The sequence below is a fragment of the Dipodomys merriami genome, unplaced genomic scaffold (assembly GCF_024711535.1).
Source record: "Dipodomys merriami isolate MVZ:Mamm:240054 unplaced genomic scaffold, mDipMer1.0.p SCAF_4, whole genome shotgun sequence".
In the NCBI taxonomy this organism is placed as follows: Eukaryota; Metazoa; Chordata; class Mammalia; order Rodentia; family Heteromyidae; genus Dipodomys; species Dipodomys merriami.
This window is the reverse complement of record NW_027205603.1, coordinates 64,402,254-64,419,669: the sequence shown is the minus strand read 5'-3', so window position 1 is coordinate 64,419,669 and position 17,416 is coordinate 64,402,254. Positions and strand designations below refer to the sequence as shown.

At 37.9% G+C, this 17,416-nt stretch overlaps 1 protein-coding gene across 4 annotated transcripts in view; it reads right to left on the bottom strand.

The window, feature by feature from the left end:
• Vps13b (vacuolar protein sorting 13 homolog B) overlaps positions 1 to 17,416 on the bottom strand; it is a 515,578-nt gene that overhangs the window by 39,349 nt on the left and 458,813 nt on the right. For all 4 annotated transcript variants that reach the window (XM_069991130.1, XM_069991132.1, XM_069991133.1 and 1 more), the window contains exons 45-52: positions 11,991 to 12,254; positions 11,298 to 11,381; positions 10,944 to 11,119; positions 8,270 to 8,440; positions 7,735 to 7,936; positions 6,477 to 6,665; positions 2,944 to 3,090; positions 660 to 943 (exon numbers count right to left, since the gene is read on the bottom strand). In XM_069991130.1, coding sequence (XP_069847231.1) covers positions 660 to 943; positions 2,944 to 3,090; positions 6,477 to 6,665; positions 7,735 to 7,936; positions 8,270 to 8,440; positions 10,944 to 11,119; positions 11,298 to 11,381; positions 11,991 to 12,254 — 1,517 coding nt within the window. The remainder of the gene's footprint in view (positions 1 to 659; positions 944 to 2,943; positions 3,091 to 6,476; positions 6,666 to 7,734; positions 7,937 to 8,269; positions 8,441 to 10,943; positions 11,120 to 11,297; positions 11,382 to 11,990; positions 12,255 to 17,416) is intronic.

Here is a 17,416-nt window from a genome sequence, read left to right as displayed (position 1 = left end):
TGCCTGTTGTTCTTTTGCCTCAAACTCTTCAGACACATACGTTCCTTCCCCCCCCCCCCCCCCAACGTACTTGGTAAATCTGGATAACGAAGAACCTGAACTGCTTTTATATGGACATGTAGAGAATTTGGGTTCTTGTTCTCTTTTCATTCTAACCATATACATAATGCTTATTGCTAACTTTCACAATATGATCATACTTTACAGTATCACATTTTTCCATAAAGAGTAAAGCTGTATTACTTGTAGTTAAATAATTGCATGGGCATAAAAGAAAAATTCACTCTAAATTACACATACAGATTGTCAAAACTAACATACGTTAGCCTTTACATGTCACTATTTTACAAAAGAACTCCTAAAAATGAAGGTGAGTCCTCTCATTACAATGTACTGCTGCTACAACAGTATGAGCACCATCATTTCCCCCTAGCATAGAGGTGGAAAAGGAACAAATCTTATAAGCAGTACACTGGAACACACTATTTGTGATCATGGCATGCAACCAACTGTACACAATATCCAGAAGTCATTAGAGATAAAGGAAAGCCTAGCATTACATCTATGGCGCATTGCAGCCATCCTCCTGCTTCTTTTGGCCTGAGGATGAACACTGACTTCAACAATCAAAGAAGGGCATTCACATTTATGTCAAATACCTGGAACAGAATCCATTTTCCCTTAAGTTCCCAAAGGGCACTGCCACGCTTTGTCTGGGAAACTCTTGTTTAACTATAGCTGGTAGGCTCCAGCACTGCGAGCTGTCAGCATCTGCAGTAGGGCAAAAGCCCAGCAAGATCTGTTTCTGAAGCAGGGATACATCCCACACTGATGACCCAATGTCAGGCATGAAATCCCAACAAGGAAGAGAGCTGCATTTCATAGCAGACTGCTCCTCACCCGGGGAAATACTGAAAGTAGCACTGTCTGGAACATGAAAATACTGGAAAAAAAAAAAAGATAAGTAAGAGGGAGCATATTTACTACCACAATGCAGATGCAGGAAATTGAACTTCATATTTTTCCCTTCAATACTGGGGATGGAACCTATGGTCTCATGAATGTTTAGCAAGCTTTCTACCATTTAACTCACAACTCCAGCCCACAGTGTGTTTTTTCTGGGCATACTAATAGAGCTAGGATGTTTTAAAACACTAGGCACAGTGGCTCACACCTGTAATCCTAGCTACTCAAGAGGTAGAGGTCTAGAGACTGGAGTTTGGTGAAATCCCAAATCCATGAACAGAAAAACTGGTTTTGGGCTGCGCTTTGCCACTTACTGTTTTGTGATTTGGATTATATCCTCTCCTGTACATTGTATTTCTAACCCTCTGGCATCAGTAGTTTTGAAAATAAAGGGGTAAAATAAAAACCTTTGAACCCAGCCTTTCATTTTCAGGAGGGTCTGGAGTAGGGACAAGCAGGAAAATTACTAGAGCACATGCCAATTCTTTTGTCTCGTCCTCACCTACAATGTAGAAGGTTACTGACCTATTTCCATCTGGACAATCAATGTTTATTTTTATTGATATTTCAGTAATCCAGAATAAAATTCTGGATTTTGTAAATACCACACCGGTTTCAAGGCAAAAAATATAAAACTTTAATCCTATTTGATTATTCTACTATAATTTTTAAGACCTAAAAATATGAGACATAATAACTGCAGACAAAGGCACAGAAAGACAATACTTTCCTATATGATAGTTTGTGTGTCATTTTTTTTTTTTTTGTCGGTCTTAGGGCCTGAACTCTGGGCCTGGGTGCTGTCCCTCAGCTCTTCAGCTCAAGGCAGGTGCTCTACCACTTGAGTCACAGCGCCACTTCTGGCTTTTTTCTTTTTGCTTATGTGGTGCTGAGGAATCTAACCCAGGGCCTCATGCATGCAAGGCAAGAGCTCTACCACTGAGCCACCTTCCCAGCCACTCCTTCTTTTTTTCTAGTCAGTTATAGGGCCTGAACTCTGGGCCTGGGCGCTGTCCCTCAGCTCTTCAGCTCAAGGCTAGCACTCTACCACTTGAGCCATAGCGCCACTTCCAGCTTCTTCTGCCTATGTAGTGCTAAGGAATTAAACCCATGCATGCAAGGCAAGCGCTCTACCACTGAGCCACCTTCCCAGCCCTCCTATATGACAGTTTGATAGCATGAAACAGTAGCATTCCATTTTCTCTTAAATATAACTATTCATTTTAATTGCACAAAAAAACCAAGTAAAAAATCCTTGTGAATACTGATCAATGTATATCCTGTCACTGAGATGTCAAGATAAATGAGCTGGTACATTTTCACATTATAACTCTCATGGACATAAAGCTGGCAGACTGGGGTTCAGTTCAGTCCTAACGCTTGGTCCACTTGGCTCCTCAAGTCCTGTGGCTTCTAATTTGCATGAAAAACATCTGCCTTGCAAGCCAAAGGACTTGAGGTTTAGAGAATCTTCTAGAGTAACAAAAAGTTAATGCTAGCCAGGTGCTGGTGACGCATGCTTGTAATCCTACTCAAGAGGCTGAGGATTGAAGTCAGCCCAGGCATGAAAGTCGGTGAGACTCTTCAATTAACCACAAAAAAACCAGAAGTGGTGCTGTGGCTCAAGTGGTAGAGCACTAGCCTTGAACTGAAGAGCTGAAAGACAGCACCTAGGCCCATAGTTCAAGCCCATGACCAAAAAAAAAAAAAGGTTAATGCTAGATAATGTAAGCAGATGCAGTGGTGACAGAACTAATCTAACAATGTGTCAGGATCTGCTGCCTACTAGGATTTCTGCTCATTAATTACCTGGAGGCACTGGCCAGGCCATACATGGTTTGAATTACAGCATCTAATTACTAACACTAAATTACCTATACTGTGTTCACTTTGTTCTTTGCACTAGACCAAAAAAGTTAATTCTATTTGTTGATTTATAAAAATATAGACAAAACAACCATATTATGAATGGCTTACCTCCTTTCCAGAATGGGGATTAGAGACAGATAACTGTGGTTTATAAAATATTTGATATGGTGTATTATTGATGATTGTAGTCTTGTCTTCAATCTGAATAATTTGTATACCTTGCTGTATCATGGAGGAAATACAGAACTGACACAACTACAAGAATGAGGAAAGAAAGAGCAATTTTTACATAATGATAATGATATGTAACATATACAAATCTCTTAAATTTATTTTATCTGGTTTGTTCAGGATAGCATCAACTTTATTGTCCAGTGTACTTAACAGCCTTCCCTTTCAGTCTCAAAAATGTCTTGGCCAATGCAAGGGGACAGAATTTACTCTTCAGCAAGCCAGTTACTTTTGTTATTATTGTGTAGTGATAGAGATTTTCAGATTAGTTTGTAAATTAACTCACACAATATTTATAAAGCACTTATATGTAAGCAACTAACACATATCTTACTCAACAGGATTCAACCAAGCATATCTACTCCTCAAGTTCTTTAAACTAGTGATCTTACAAAATGCCTCTTATGAAACAAGGAGAGTTCTGACAGTTTTAAACAATGATGATGAGAACAGAGAAAAAATAATGATTGACCCTCATATACTGCAATATTGTGTTACCCACTGATTTTAAATACTTTAGCACATTACTGATTTTTGCAATCTTCTTTTCAATCTTGGTAATTTATATGTCTTCTTGTATTACAGAGGAAATACAGAGCTGAAACATCATAATACCTAATTGAAACATCATAATATCTACATAGGTAGTTATTATTGGTTCCACTGTTCAACTTGGCAAGATCTACTTGGGCTTGGGATCCATGCCGCCTGGCTCTATTGCATTGCTATTCACGACTACATTCATCATTCCATTGCCTTATTGTATTATTTGAGGAACATTAGCTCAGAGGAAATGCTACCTACCCATTTAGTAACTGGTGAGCTCAAGATAGCAGTTCTCAGAGGGTGGCCTGGGAACACATAGCGGGGGGGGGGTGGTCTCTGAGCAAGCTGGGAGTGTCATAAAGTGAAAATGATTTTTTGTTGTTGTTGGTAGTGGTGGTGGGGCTTGAACTCTGTATTTCCTCCATGATACAGGGCCTGGGCACTGTCCCTGAACTCTTTTGCTCTAGGCTAGGACACTATCACTTTGAGCTACAATTTCATTTCTGGTTTTTGAGTGGTTAATTGGAGATAAGAGTCCCACAGGGACTTTTCTTCCTGGACTGGCTTCGAACTACAATCCTCAGATCTTGGCCACCAGAGTAGAGAGGATTACAGGTATAAGCCTCCAGTGCCCTGTGCAAAAAATGTTTTAAAAACAGTAATAAGACACTATTTTTTCACTCTAATTTCCTCATGAGTGTACAGTGGACTCTCCCACAGGCAATGTAACATATCATTTAATGGCTTATGGAATATATTAAAATTCTTATATGCTTTAAACATTTCTACCTTAATTTAAAATGGTAATAACTGATAAAACTCTCAGAAATAAAAGATTTAGGTAGTCTTCAATAACTTTTAAGAGTGTAAAGGAATTCCTGAGACTCAAAAGTCTGAGTTATTACTAAAGAGCAATAGGTAAGCAGTATATTTACCAACAGCTCCTTCATTCACAAACAGTTATTAGCACTTGCTGTGGTGACTTTGTGAGGGGTTAGGGTATTGTTTCTTTGTCTGTACCTTGTAACAGACTTTCCAGGTTTTGAAGGTAGTTCTGAACTTACAACTATTCAACTTTTGGAACTCATGCTTACAGGTCATTGCTGTTTAACCCATGTTATAGTACTTTGGCCTGTAGAACATAAACATGTGTTGCTCAGACAATTTTGAGGAAATTGATACCACCTTGAATACTGAAGAAAAACTGATTTCTTGTTTTAGAGAAATTTGTTTTTTAAAAAGTGACCAAATGAGGGCTCGGAAGGTGGCTCAGTGGTAGAGCGCTTGCCTTGCATGCCTGAGGCCCTGGGTTCGATTCCTCAGCAACACATAAGCAAAAAGAAAAAAGCCGGAAGTGGAGCTATGGCTCAAGTGGTAGAGCTCTAGCCTTGAGCTGAAGAGCTGAGGGACAGCGCCCAGGCCCAGAGTTCATTCAGGCCCCACGACCGGACCCCCCCCCCAAAAAAAAAAAAAGTGACCAAATGAGCCAGGTATCATTGACTTGTCCTGTAATCCTAGCTACTTAGGAGGCTAAGGCACAAGGACTGCAGTTCAATGCCAAGGCCAGGCAGGAAAGTTCATGAGACTGTTTTTCTTGTTTTTTTGTTTTTGTCGGTTGTGGTGCCTGAACTCTGGGCCTGGGCGTTGTCCCTCAGCTCTTCAGATCAAGGCTAGCACTCTACCACTTGAGCCACAGCGCCACTTCGACAGGCATATGCTTGTGGACATACACACACACACACACACACACACACACACACACACACACACAGACACACACACACACACACACACACACGACCAAATGACTCTGAATTCTCTCAAAAGAATCTTCAGAGAGGGGCATAAAAAATCCAATTTCTTCTCAGAGTAATGTCATTGTGAATTCTACTAATCTGTGAACTATCTTTTCTTTTTCTCATTTAGGACAGCCAAAATAATGAATATAGGATATAAGAAGAACAGGAGACTTAATATTATTATACACAACTTTTTTACATACAGTTTAATATGATTGGTTACTAGATTATAATTTATTATTATTGTTGTTGGTTTTCAAAGGTTTTAGATTTATACAGACAAACATTAAAAATGAATATATCTTTTAATATATTCAGTTGTATCTAAAAAGAGCATATCTAAAATCTTATCTCTAAAACACATGAAACTGGTCCACTCTTAAAAAATGCAGTTCCCTCTTATAACAACTGACTCTGAATAAGACAATCAGTTGGTCTCCATTGTTATATTCAGGATGTCCATTTCAGAAGACTTCCCTTGCTGTAGGAATCTTTGTTTTTTCACCAAATACTTACAATGCTAGCTACTTAATATTTCCTGTTTTTTTAAAAAAAATTTTGCCAGTCATGGGGTCTGAACTCTGGGTCTGGGCGCTGTCCCTCAGCTCTTCAGCTCAAGGCTAGCACTCTACCACTTGAGCTAAAGTGCCACATCTGGCTGGTGCTGAGGAACAGAACCCAGGGCTTCATGCATGTAAGGCAAGCACTCCACCATTGAGCCACCTTCCCAGGCTCTAATATTTCCTATTTTAAAGAATCAGGACAAGTACAGTTTGTGGGTATTTTGGAGTAAGTTCATTTACATACTATAAATCAAGTGACTGCTCAGTAATCTGAAAGAAGAGTAGCTACTGGATAAATTATGTGACACAGCTTTTGTCACTAGTAAAGGGGAAAAGATCCACTGTAAAACAGAGGTCTAAGTTAAGAAATCAAGCATTTCACTGCTATAAATTACTTTGAATAAGTAATACTGAAAAGATTACAAAAGAAAAACCACACTCATTTCAACAGTTTACAAAGGTGTCATGCTATTTCCCCAGTCCACATCAACTCTGATCTTACCTTCTGATGTCCTGGGAAAGCACCAAGTCTTATTTCTGCATCAACAAATGCTTCTTCATCCAATATCACAACTTCACCATTGACTCCATCTTTCCACTTTGGAGATGTCAGGTTATGAACCAATTTAATTGCTACTGACTTGTGGACAGTGTTTGTATTTGCCCAATATATTCCAATTTGAAAAGCCTCCTGAAAAATAATTCCTCAGTTATTTTTCATAACTCTGGTATTTTTAACATCAACCTACAGGACCTTAAAATACTATGTAATAAATCTATTAAAGCAGCCAAATATCTTCCTATTTTTTTGTAATGACAATATATATTCAATCTTGGTTTCCATTGTCTTTACAACTGATTTATAACTGATATCTACATTTATAAATGGGGGAAAACACACTCAAGATGTGACTACGAAAGGCTTAAAAACTGAAAGGTTTCATCTCATTTGACAAGAGAATAATATGCAACTTTAGGTCCAAATAGGTCAACATTCCAATTCTATAAGGTAACAGCATTTGATTTTTTTTTGAAGGAAAAATGCAATTGAATAAAGATGTTTGTGGACTAAAACTAAAAAAAAAAACAACAACTCTGATACTTTGTTCTATCAGGAAAATATTTTTCTTATGATTTTTTACTCTATTTTCTTTTCCCTCCTTCCTACCCTTCCTTTGTGTTCTCTTTCTCCCTTCCTTCCTTCCTTCCTTCCTTCCTTCTTTCCTTCCTTCCTTCCTTCCTTCCTTCCTTCCTTCCTTCCTTCCTTCCTTCCTTCCTTCCTTCCTTCCTTCCTTCCTTCCTTCTTTCCTTCCTTCCTTCCTCCCTCCCTCCCTTCCCTTCCCTTCCCTTCCCTTCCCTTCCCTTCCTTCCTCTCTCCTTAGTACCATTCAGATTTCAGAGAATTTTCAGAACTGAAAAGAATATGAAGGGAGTGGATTAGGACATAATATGGCTTTGTATCCTTAACACCTTGAGAAGACAAACCCTGATATTGTCAAATGTTCTGTATGCAATGGAAATGAGAATGTAACTAGTAAAACTTACCACATTTAATGACAAATCAACCATGAATACTGCTGATGAGGAAAAAATACATCTGAAAAGTCTGAATATCAAAGAACATTCCACACCCCTTACGTATGCACCTACCAGGACAGTCCATAGATGATTCACTCTGTTAAGATCATAAAGGCAATCTCAGAATAAAATCTGGTTGTTAAGACAAAAGATTTATGTTCATTTAAAAAGTTAATTAATACCTGAAAATTAGGAGGGATAATAATTTTGCCAGCAGGAACCTGCAGAACAATCTTCTCGCCTTCAAATAGCCAGAGGTCCCACTTGGACTGATTGATAAGCAGGGCCCAGGGTAGAAGTTCTATCAACAATGTTCTAACATATGGCTTCCAGATTGACAGCTTCACTCGCATTGGGCTATCCCACTGACTCAGCTGTTCATTCCTGTTCCAAATACCACATCCAAGAGACTCGATGAAATATGATGACTTAAGTATTCATGAAATATGTTTAAGGATTCCAGACACACAGTGCTCCTGTATGATAACTCTTCATATCAGACTCATTCAATGTGCAAGCAGGAGAAAACAACTTTTCATGCACTTATGTTCTATATTATGAGTTAAAAAATACTATAAAATATACCTAACTAGATGATGAAAGATCGGAATATGCCAGATACATGTAAATCCCACCCCTTCCCACCACCATTTTACAGTATCTAGTATTCCTAATGTTTACAAGTATGTACAGAAAAAGATCACTAAGGAATGGTACCTGTCAGAATCCTTCTTGTTATAGGGCCATGTGGGGACAAGGAACTTTTCAGGCCCATAGAAATCATCAAGGATTTGATTAACTGTGCCTCCAGGGTGGATTTTAGTGGCTATTTGCCTAATAAGTGCTGTTGAAATGGGAACAGCACAATCTGAAGGATCATATTCTTCCCTAGGAAACAAAAAGAAAAAACAGATAAATTTCTAAAGTGGTCTATAATTTATTAAGAAAAATATAACTACAAATAGAATATAGATTAATACTTTTATATAAGACTGAGCCTATTTTTTGTGATTTAGGAATTTATGACACAGTTTTGGGATGCTCTGGGTGCTGACTTTTCCTTCTCATCTGTCCATGTTTGGATGAGAATTCTAGTCACATTTTCAACTACAACATAATGTGTCAATTAAATATAAATTATACACACATACACACACACACACACACACACACACACACACACACACACACACACACACACACACGGAGATATATAGTCATGGGGCTTGAACTCAGGGCCTGGGCACTATCCCTGAGCTCTTTTGCTTAAGGCTAGAGTTCTACCACTTTGAGCCATAGTGCCACTTCCAGTTTTCTGGTGGTTTACTGAAGAGTCTCACAGACTTTCTTATCCAGGCTGGCTTCAAACCACAATCCTCAGATGTCAGTCTCCTGAATAGCTAAGATTACAGGCATGAGCCACTGGCATCCAGCAAATTATATTTTTTGATTACTACTCTTGGTTCTTTTTTTTGGGTGTGTAGTATTGGGGATTACACTCAAGGGCTTATGCTTGTACTCTACCATTTGCAACAACTTGCTTTTCATATAGGATCCTGCACTAACTTTTGGCATAGACTGTCCTCAAATCACAACTCTCTTTTCTCTGCTTCTCAAGGAGCTGGAATATATAAGTGAACCACCACACCCATCTCCCCTCTTAGTAATTTCTAAGCTTAATGAGAAAGGCTGAGTTTTATGTAAATCCTTAGAAAAGAATAAGAGAATACTAGTCAGGGCAACTTAAAAGATAATTTTCTCCTAAAATAAGAAATCATACAATAAACCCCATCCATCTTTCCTCCTCTTCCAATAGTACCAGGTTTCTTTTCAATTGAATTGTTTTTAGGAAAACACAAAAATATAACGTACATAATGGGTGCTGGCAGAATTGGCTATACACATGTAGAAAACTGAAGTTAGATCCAGAATCAATGACCTTGAAGTAAGAGCAAATATCCTGAAAATATTACAGGAAGGGATAGGGCATATACTAGGGCTCCAAACACAACAAATCAAAGAAAGCCTGGATAGCTGTGATTGCATTAAACTGCAGAACTTCTGCAGGACAAAGGACATAGTTATCAAGATAAACAGAAAGCCCTCAGATTGGGAGAAGATCTTTACGAGTTATATAACAGACAAGGGCATCATATAAAAAATACACTAGAGCTAAAAAACAACAACAACAACAACAACAACAAAAACCCTAACAACAAATCCACAAAGAAAGAACTACCCCATTAATAAGTGGACTAAAGAATTAAAAAGAGACTTCTCTGAAGAGGAAATAAAAATAACCAATAGACACACGAAGAATGTTCAACATCTCTGACCATAAAAGACATGTAAATCAAAACTACATTGAGATTCCACCTCACTGCAATTAGTATCGCCATTCTCAAGACAACAAATAATAACAGATGCTGGCAGGAATGTGGCCAGAAGAAAATGATACTACACTGTTGGTGGGAATGTAAACTTGTTCAACCACCCTAGAAAGCAGTATGGAGGTTATTCTAAAGACTAAACATAAAGCTCTCCTATGATCCAGCAATCTCAATCTTAGGCATTTATCCAAATGATCACAAACAAGGCCATACTAAAGCTACCAGCACAACTATGTCCACTGCAGTATTATTTATCTAGCCAAGATATGAAATCAACCTAGATGACCCTCAGTAGATGAATGGATCAAGAAAATGTGGTATATAAAGACAAAGGAATTCTATGCTTCCATCCAAAAGAATGACATAGCCCCATTCATAAGGAAATGGAAAGATTTAGAAAAAATAATATTAAGCAAAATAAGCCAGACCCAAAGAAACACAGGCTCCATGGTTTCCCTCATTTGTACTAATTAGTATATATCTAGGACAGTCCTAGCAAAGGATCACAATAGCTCGATAGCTATGTATGTACATATGACCATATAAAAGGATGTTAATTGAAATGAACTCCAAGATATAGAAACAATGTTGTTGTTTTTTTAATGAACTGTGAGATGTTATTTCTTTTTCTTTCTTTTTTTTTTCCTTTGGTTTATCCCCTGTTGTCAATGTTTTTGATTTTGGTACCCCAGGTCTTGTATATACATTTATCTGTTTTGGGGAAGCACAGGGGAATAACAAAATGGTGAGACAAAGGACAAAGGGTGAACCAATTCAACAATGTTACACTCAAGACACTGTTGTAAATGAACTTGGTGAGATGGGGAGCTGGCGGGGATGGGAAAGTGGGAGAAAATGAGAAAGGGGGTAACACTGACAAGAAACATACTCATTACCTTACTTATGTAACTATAACCCCTGTATACATTGTGTATACATAGTGTTAAATTTAAAATATAATTAAATTAAAAATTAAATAAAAAAATATACTTAGCCAATACCTTGCTTGAAATGTTAGGTGATGTACAAGGTCAGGTTCTATGTTCTGCAGTGGTTTTTCCTGTCCTTTTCCTGGAATAATCTGTGTTTCACTCAATCCCAGACTCCTTTTCTCCAAATGTATGATAATGGGATCTGGAAGATGACTCCTCATGATAAAAAGAGGGCTGAACACAATCTATAAAAATAAAAGGACAGAACAACTTTCATATTTGCTTTGTTGCAGTATTCCAGCTGCTTGATGCTGAAACAAACTTGCAATAAATCTCTTCCTTGGGTCACTCTGACCTTAATTTATTTCAGAGCAGAAAAGGTCAGAGCCACATACCATATTTCAGGGTTGGGAAAGCACTCACCATTCGTTGTTGCACTTGAGAGTTGGGTTCCAAAGTCAAAACTGTGCACCAGACATAAATAATAGAACTGTCTGAAGCTGGCACCTGCAAATGAGATGGAAAAGGGTCCTATTAGATACTAACTAGTCTACTAATTGATCAAAATAAGACATACATTATTAGTTTGGATGATAAAAATGTTTAATGTTATATAAAAAAGCCACTCACAAAACAACTAAACAAAATCAGATTTTATCATGGCAAAAGTGGATGGCTGTTTCCATAAAGATGAAGGGTTTTGCAATGGAGAGTGGAAAAGAAGCCAGTGTGAGAGTGGAAGAGATGATTTGTTCTTTATGGGAATAAAAATGATGATGGTGAAGACTGAGGGAGAGATTAAAAAAAACTAACCATCACAAAAGTCCTCAAGTATAGAGGCTGCCACCCTGTATGTCCTGCCACCCCCCTCAGGCTTGGTATGTCAGAATCTTTTTCAAGGTTCCAGGAAGAATAGAGATGGGAGGGCAACCATTTGAGAAGCACTTTCCAAAGCTTTTCTAGATTCTTTTCAGATTTCTCCCCTTTTGTACATATTACTTAGTAATAAGATTAAAAAGTAGTATTTTAATAGACTAGGTTCTATATCAAGTAAAAAGCATATTGTGAAAATATCCCTTGCTACTACTCTCTTTGAGATTGTACCACTTCTCATACCTGAATGACAATGCTGTCCTCAGAAGCTTTGGGATCCAGGCACACATCTCTTGACCAATCTTCATCTCCTTTGGCCTTAACACACAACTCTGTCAATTCATTGTTTTCTAATATGTATGAAGGTAATTTCTGTTTTGCGGTGAGGCAGTCAAAATGTTCTCGAACTACAGCTTGACCATCTTGACCAATGTAATGCTGAACGACTTTCAGTTCTATGCTTTGAGACAAATAACTACAGATGATCTGTCTTCCACAGATGATAATCTAAAAGACAATGTAAGATTTCATCAGTTTGGGCTTTATTAACAATAAGTATATAATAATTCAGACAGACATGTTGGTGTTCATTAAAAATGTACTTAGGAAACAGAGCTTCAAGAAAATAACTCAACAATCATACTAAGTTGCAATATTCAAAGGAGATGAAGAGGCAGTGCCCAGTTAGAAGTATTGGTCAGGTGCTTGAAAGAGAAGATGGAGCTGGGGATAAAGACTTGTGGAATAAATGCAAATAGCACCAACAGAGGGGAAAGTGGAAGCTCAAACCTACAAAGTGACCAAAACTGTAGGCAGACTTAGGGTGAGAAACCATAGTAGGGCTGGAAAAAAATGTGTGTGTGTGTGTGTGTGTGTGTGTGTGTGTGTGTGTGTGTGTGTGTGTGTGTGTGTGTGTGTGTGTGTGTGTGTGTGTGTGTGTGTGTGTGTGTGTGTGTGTGTGTGTGTGTGTGTGTGTGTGTGTGTGTGTGTGTGTGTGTGTGTGTGTGTGTGTGTGTGTGTATCCATCCATCCACACACAGTCAAACCTGTGTGTTATAACTGTAACTTTTTAGGGAGATGAGGGGGACAGGAAGAAGGAAGGATAATAGAGGTAGGTGAAGGGATGAGGAAAAGAGAGCAATAGATAAGCTTAACTTGACTAAATTATAATATATTCACATATGAAATACTACTGTGAAATCCTTTTGTGAAATTAATAACACTAAAAGTAATGAAAAAAGCATTAACTGGAAAGTAAAATAGGCTCTGTTGGGGGCAGATAACAATGGGAGGAAGAGTTCCAACTGAGCAAGTGAATGAGGGTGACTATGCTCAAAGTACTTCATATGCATGTATCAAAGTAAAACAATGAAACTTGTTAAAAGGAGAGAATGAGGGACAGTGATGGTAGAGCAAGTTTAGAGTACATTGTATGCATGTATGAAAATGTAACAAAACTCTTTTTGGGTAAGTAATGCTTTAAAATATCATAAATAACAAAAGAAATGTTTCTTATATCGGTTACAATTGAAAGTGTATTTTTCCCATTTGGCCACATCCCTGCCAGCATCTCTTCTTATATACTGTTGGTGGGAATATAAACTTGTCAAACCACTCACCACAGTAGAGATTTCTCAAAAGACTAAATGTAGAGCTTCCCTATGACCCAGCAATCCCACACCTGGGCATTTATCCGATTGACCATAAACTAGGCCACTCTAAAGCCACTAGCACAACCATGTTCATTGCAGCATTGTTTACCATAATCAAAATATGGAATCAACCCAGATGCCCCTCAGTGTCATGGATCAAGAAAATGTGGCAAATATAAACAATGGCATTCTAAGCTTCCATCAGAAAGAATGATATTGCCCCATTCATAAGAAAATAGAAAGACTTGAAAAAATTTTATTAAGCAAAGTAAGCCAGACCTAAAGAAACATAGGTTGCATGGTTTCTCTCATTTGTAATAATCAGAATGTGCCTATAAATCTACAAGTAAACCAAATGGATAGTAAAAGACAAAAAATTACACTTGGACATGATACATTAAACAGGATTCTAAACATTCACACAGTGAGACCAAAGGAGGCTATTCTTTAGGAGAGGATCACAAGGGCTCAACAGCTATGTGCATATGATCATATAAAATGATGTTTATCAAAATGAACTCCAAGAAATGGAAACAAGAGGTTTTCAATGTTACTTTTTGTGTTTTTTTTTTCTTTCTGTTTTTGTCCTTTTGCCACTGGTTTTGTAATTTCCGTACCTCTTGTCTTGTATGTAAGTTTATCTGATTTGGGTAGGGGAAGGGGAAACACAGTATGGTGGGACAAAGGGTGAATTAATTCAGCAGTGATACTCACTAGACACTACGTTAAAAATAAACCATATAACTTTTTGGGGTTAGGGGTGGGGTGTCGGGAGAGAAAAAACAAAGGAAGAGGTGACACTGTTCGAAAAGAAATGTACTCAATACCTGACTTATATAACTGCATATATCTGTATATCACCTTTACAATAAATAAAGTATATTGCAAGTGTACTCTCTTATGTAGGAAACATTTTAAAAAAGTAAATCCTTCTATAACATGAATATGTATAACATACTAACATGCTGTACATATTATTTTTTTTGGGGGGGGGGGTCGGGTCATGGGGCCTGAACTCTGGGCCTGGGTGCTGTCCCTCAGCTCTTCAGCTCAAGGCTAGCGCTCCATCACTTGAGCCACAGCGCCACTTCCGGCTTTTTTCTGTTTTCTTATGTGGTGCTGAGGAATCGAACCCAGGGCCTCACGCATGCAAGGCAAGCACTCTACCACTGAGCCACCTTCCCAGCCCCCATATTATTATTTTATAATGTGAGAAATATTAAAAGTAAGAAATATAACCTAGCATTACTGGCTTATAATTGTAATCCTAGCTATTCAAGAGGTTGAGATCTTAATATTGCGGTTCAAAGCCAGCCCAGGCAGAAAAGTTTGTGAGAGTCTTACCTCCAATCAAACACCAAAAAAGCTGGAAGTAGATTTGTGGTTGAGTGCTGACCTTGAGCCCAAAAGCTCAGGGACAGCACAAGCTGTCCCCCCCCCCCCCCCGCCCGCCAAAAGAAGAAATGCAGTTTTGTAAAGCAAGCTTTATAATTTAAAGCTGAAACTATCCTAGTAGATACATTTCTATGCCATTATGACATGGTTATGCTGTACCATGATTTTTTAAATCAACTATTAGTTACACAAATAGATAAATCACTAATTTTTAATGGATTCTTTATTCATTACAAACAAATCTACTAGACTGATAGACCTCAAATTAAATGTCATTGTTGTTTTGTTTGTTTGAAGAGTGGGATTCAGCATTTTTTTAATCATTTGAATTTCTCTAGAAGGAGCACATGTATAAAACAAGCTATGCTTCATTACTATACTTTTTCCAGGAATTAGAATCTTTTAAAAACTATGCTTTCAGAAGAACAAACCACAAAAGTCAGCTAAACTAGAGTCCTAAACTGACAAGCTTTTCTTTATCATGTGCTAAGGATTACTAAACAATGTTAAATCTTACGATGTCATAGCAGCAGATAACTTTAAATAAACATTTGAAAGTGTTGAGGCAGTATTTGACTCTGTTTTTATTCTTGGTATGCCCAGGCCTAGCAATACATGTGCAGGACTTCACAACCTTTGGACCTCAGGAGATTCAGAAGAGAGTATTTGTCTTTCACAGAAACCACAGACTCTGCAGCCATCTGGGACTCACTTCATTTAGAGACAAAGATTCCCTTGGTGAATTTTTATATAGTCCCATTTTCAACTAAAAAGCCTGCTAAATAGGTTTTCCAATTTGATTAAAAAAGAAAAAGAAAATTATGAAAAGTGGCCAGGGAAGGAAGACTGCTGAGATGAAGGAAAATTCAAAATGGCTACTCATTTGAATGCTGCTCTTTCACGGTGGCAGGTTCAGAGGAGTTGTCTGCTTTTCTTCAAAGTGGCTTTTAAGTGTCTTGAATTTGAAAATTATGATTGGAATTTCAAGATTAATTTATCAGTTGAAGACAGCTACCTAATTTTTTAAAATGTAAGGTTTCTCTTTAAAACACGTTTTCAGGTTTCACACTAATTCCTCTCTTTTCCCCAAGCCACAAAGATGTGTATTGAAGATTTCCACATATGATTTTACTTAGCAGGTTTCAGAACTCTTATTAAATCAGTGCCAAGAAGAATAGTGATATTAAAGAACAACTCCAGAGCACCAGATGCACTGAAAATGATATCTTAGCCATGATTAAAAGTGTATGTATAAAGATACAAATATATATACATCCAGTGGTAAAGGTTTCTTCAATGAAGAAATGGGAAACACAAAAGCAAGTAAGTATACATGAGTGTTATATAATGTACTAAGTTCCTGGGAGATTTGGTATGTGGTCAATTTTCATTGGGGAAATGAGAGAGTACAGGAAAGGCAGAACACTCACAAACAAATATCAAGGTTGAAAAGAGCTTTAGCCAATTTTCTATCATCCGGGGGCATATTAATGCAGTTAAGGCACAATGGGGATCTGCATATACTCACCTCCTCAAATGAGCCTTGGTAATTAGGCAGCTGCAGTTTATTGCAAATTTCCAGGCCCAGGTGGAGTAGAAGGAAAAAAGCCAAGACACAAGGGAGGCAAGAATCTATGAAGCTTTTCTGAAAGCCTAGTTCCTTTCTTCCTTCCTATAACCTCACCAACTGAGGAAATCTCTCTGATGTGCTTTAACTACACCAAATCTGATTATAGGTTAAACTACCTGGCTAATGCAAATTAAATCTAATTTAAAAAGATACTTCAAACTTTTGCTTGTTTGTGTGACTGAGAAGATGGAGAGGAGAGAGGTTAAAACTTTCTGAGACATTCCTCGAACAACCTTTCTCTGACATTTGATACACTGTTGTAATGTATAATACATCATTCCTTGAAAATACATATCCATGGAAAAATGAGGCACTATCTAGTCTCACCTAAAAAGGCCATGTAGTGTTGCTCATGCCTGAGAATATTTTATTATAGTAAATCTATCTGAAGTTTATTGGACTATGACTGTAGGCTAGACACACATTAGCATTTTGTGTACACAAAATCATTTAATCCTAACTTCTTGAAGAAGGCAAAATAACTACCCTCGATAAATAGAGAAACTGATTCACAGCCAGGCACATTGCTTCTAATTCTTGCTACTTGGTAGGCAGAGATTGGAGAACTGTGCTTTGAGAAGAGCTGGAGCATTAAAGTAGTTCATGGGACTCCATCTTATAAGCCAATGACTGGGCATGGTGGTAAGCACCTGTCATTCACAGTGACAAGGGGAAGCACAGTAGAATAACCCAAGTTTAAGGTGGCCTAAACATAAAGCAAGAGCCTACTTTGAAAATAACCAAGGCAAAAAGGGCTGGAGGTGTAGCTCAAATAGTAGAGTGCCTGCCAAATAAGCTCACTTCCAAGAACTGCCAAAAAACAGATAAAGATGGAGAGGGAGATAGGGAGAGGGAAAGGGAAAAGTAGAGAGGAGAATAGGGGAAGAGAGACAGGGAGACAGAAACTGTTTTACAAAGAGGTTTATAGCTTGCTGGAAATCACATAGCTAGTAGCAAGGGAATATTGGTTGATAGGTTTGTCAGTGATCTTA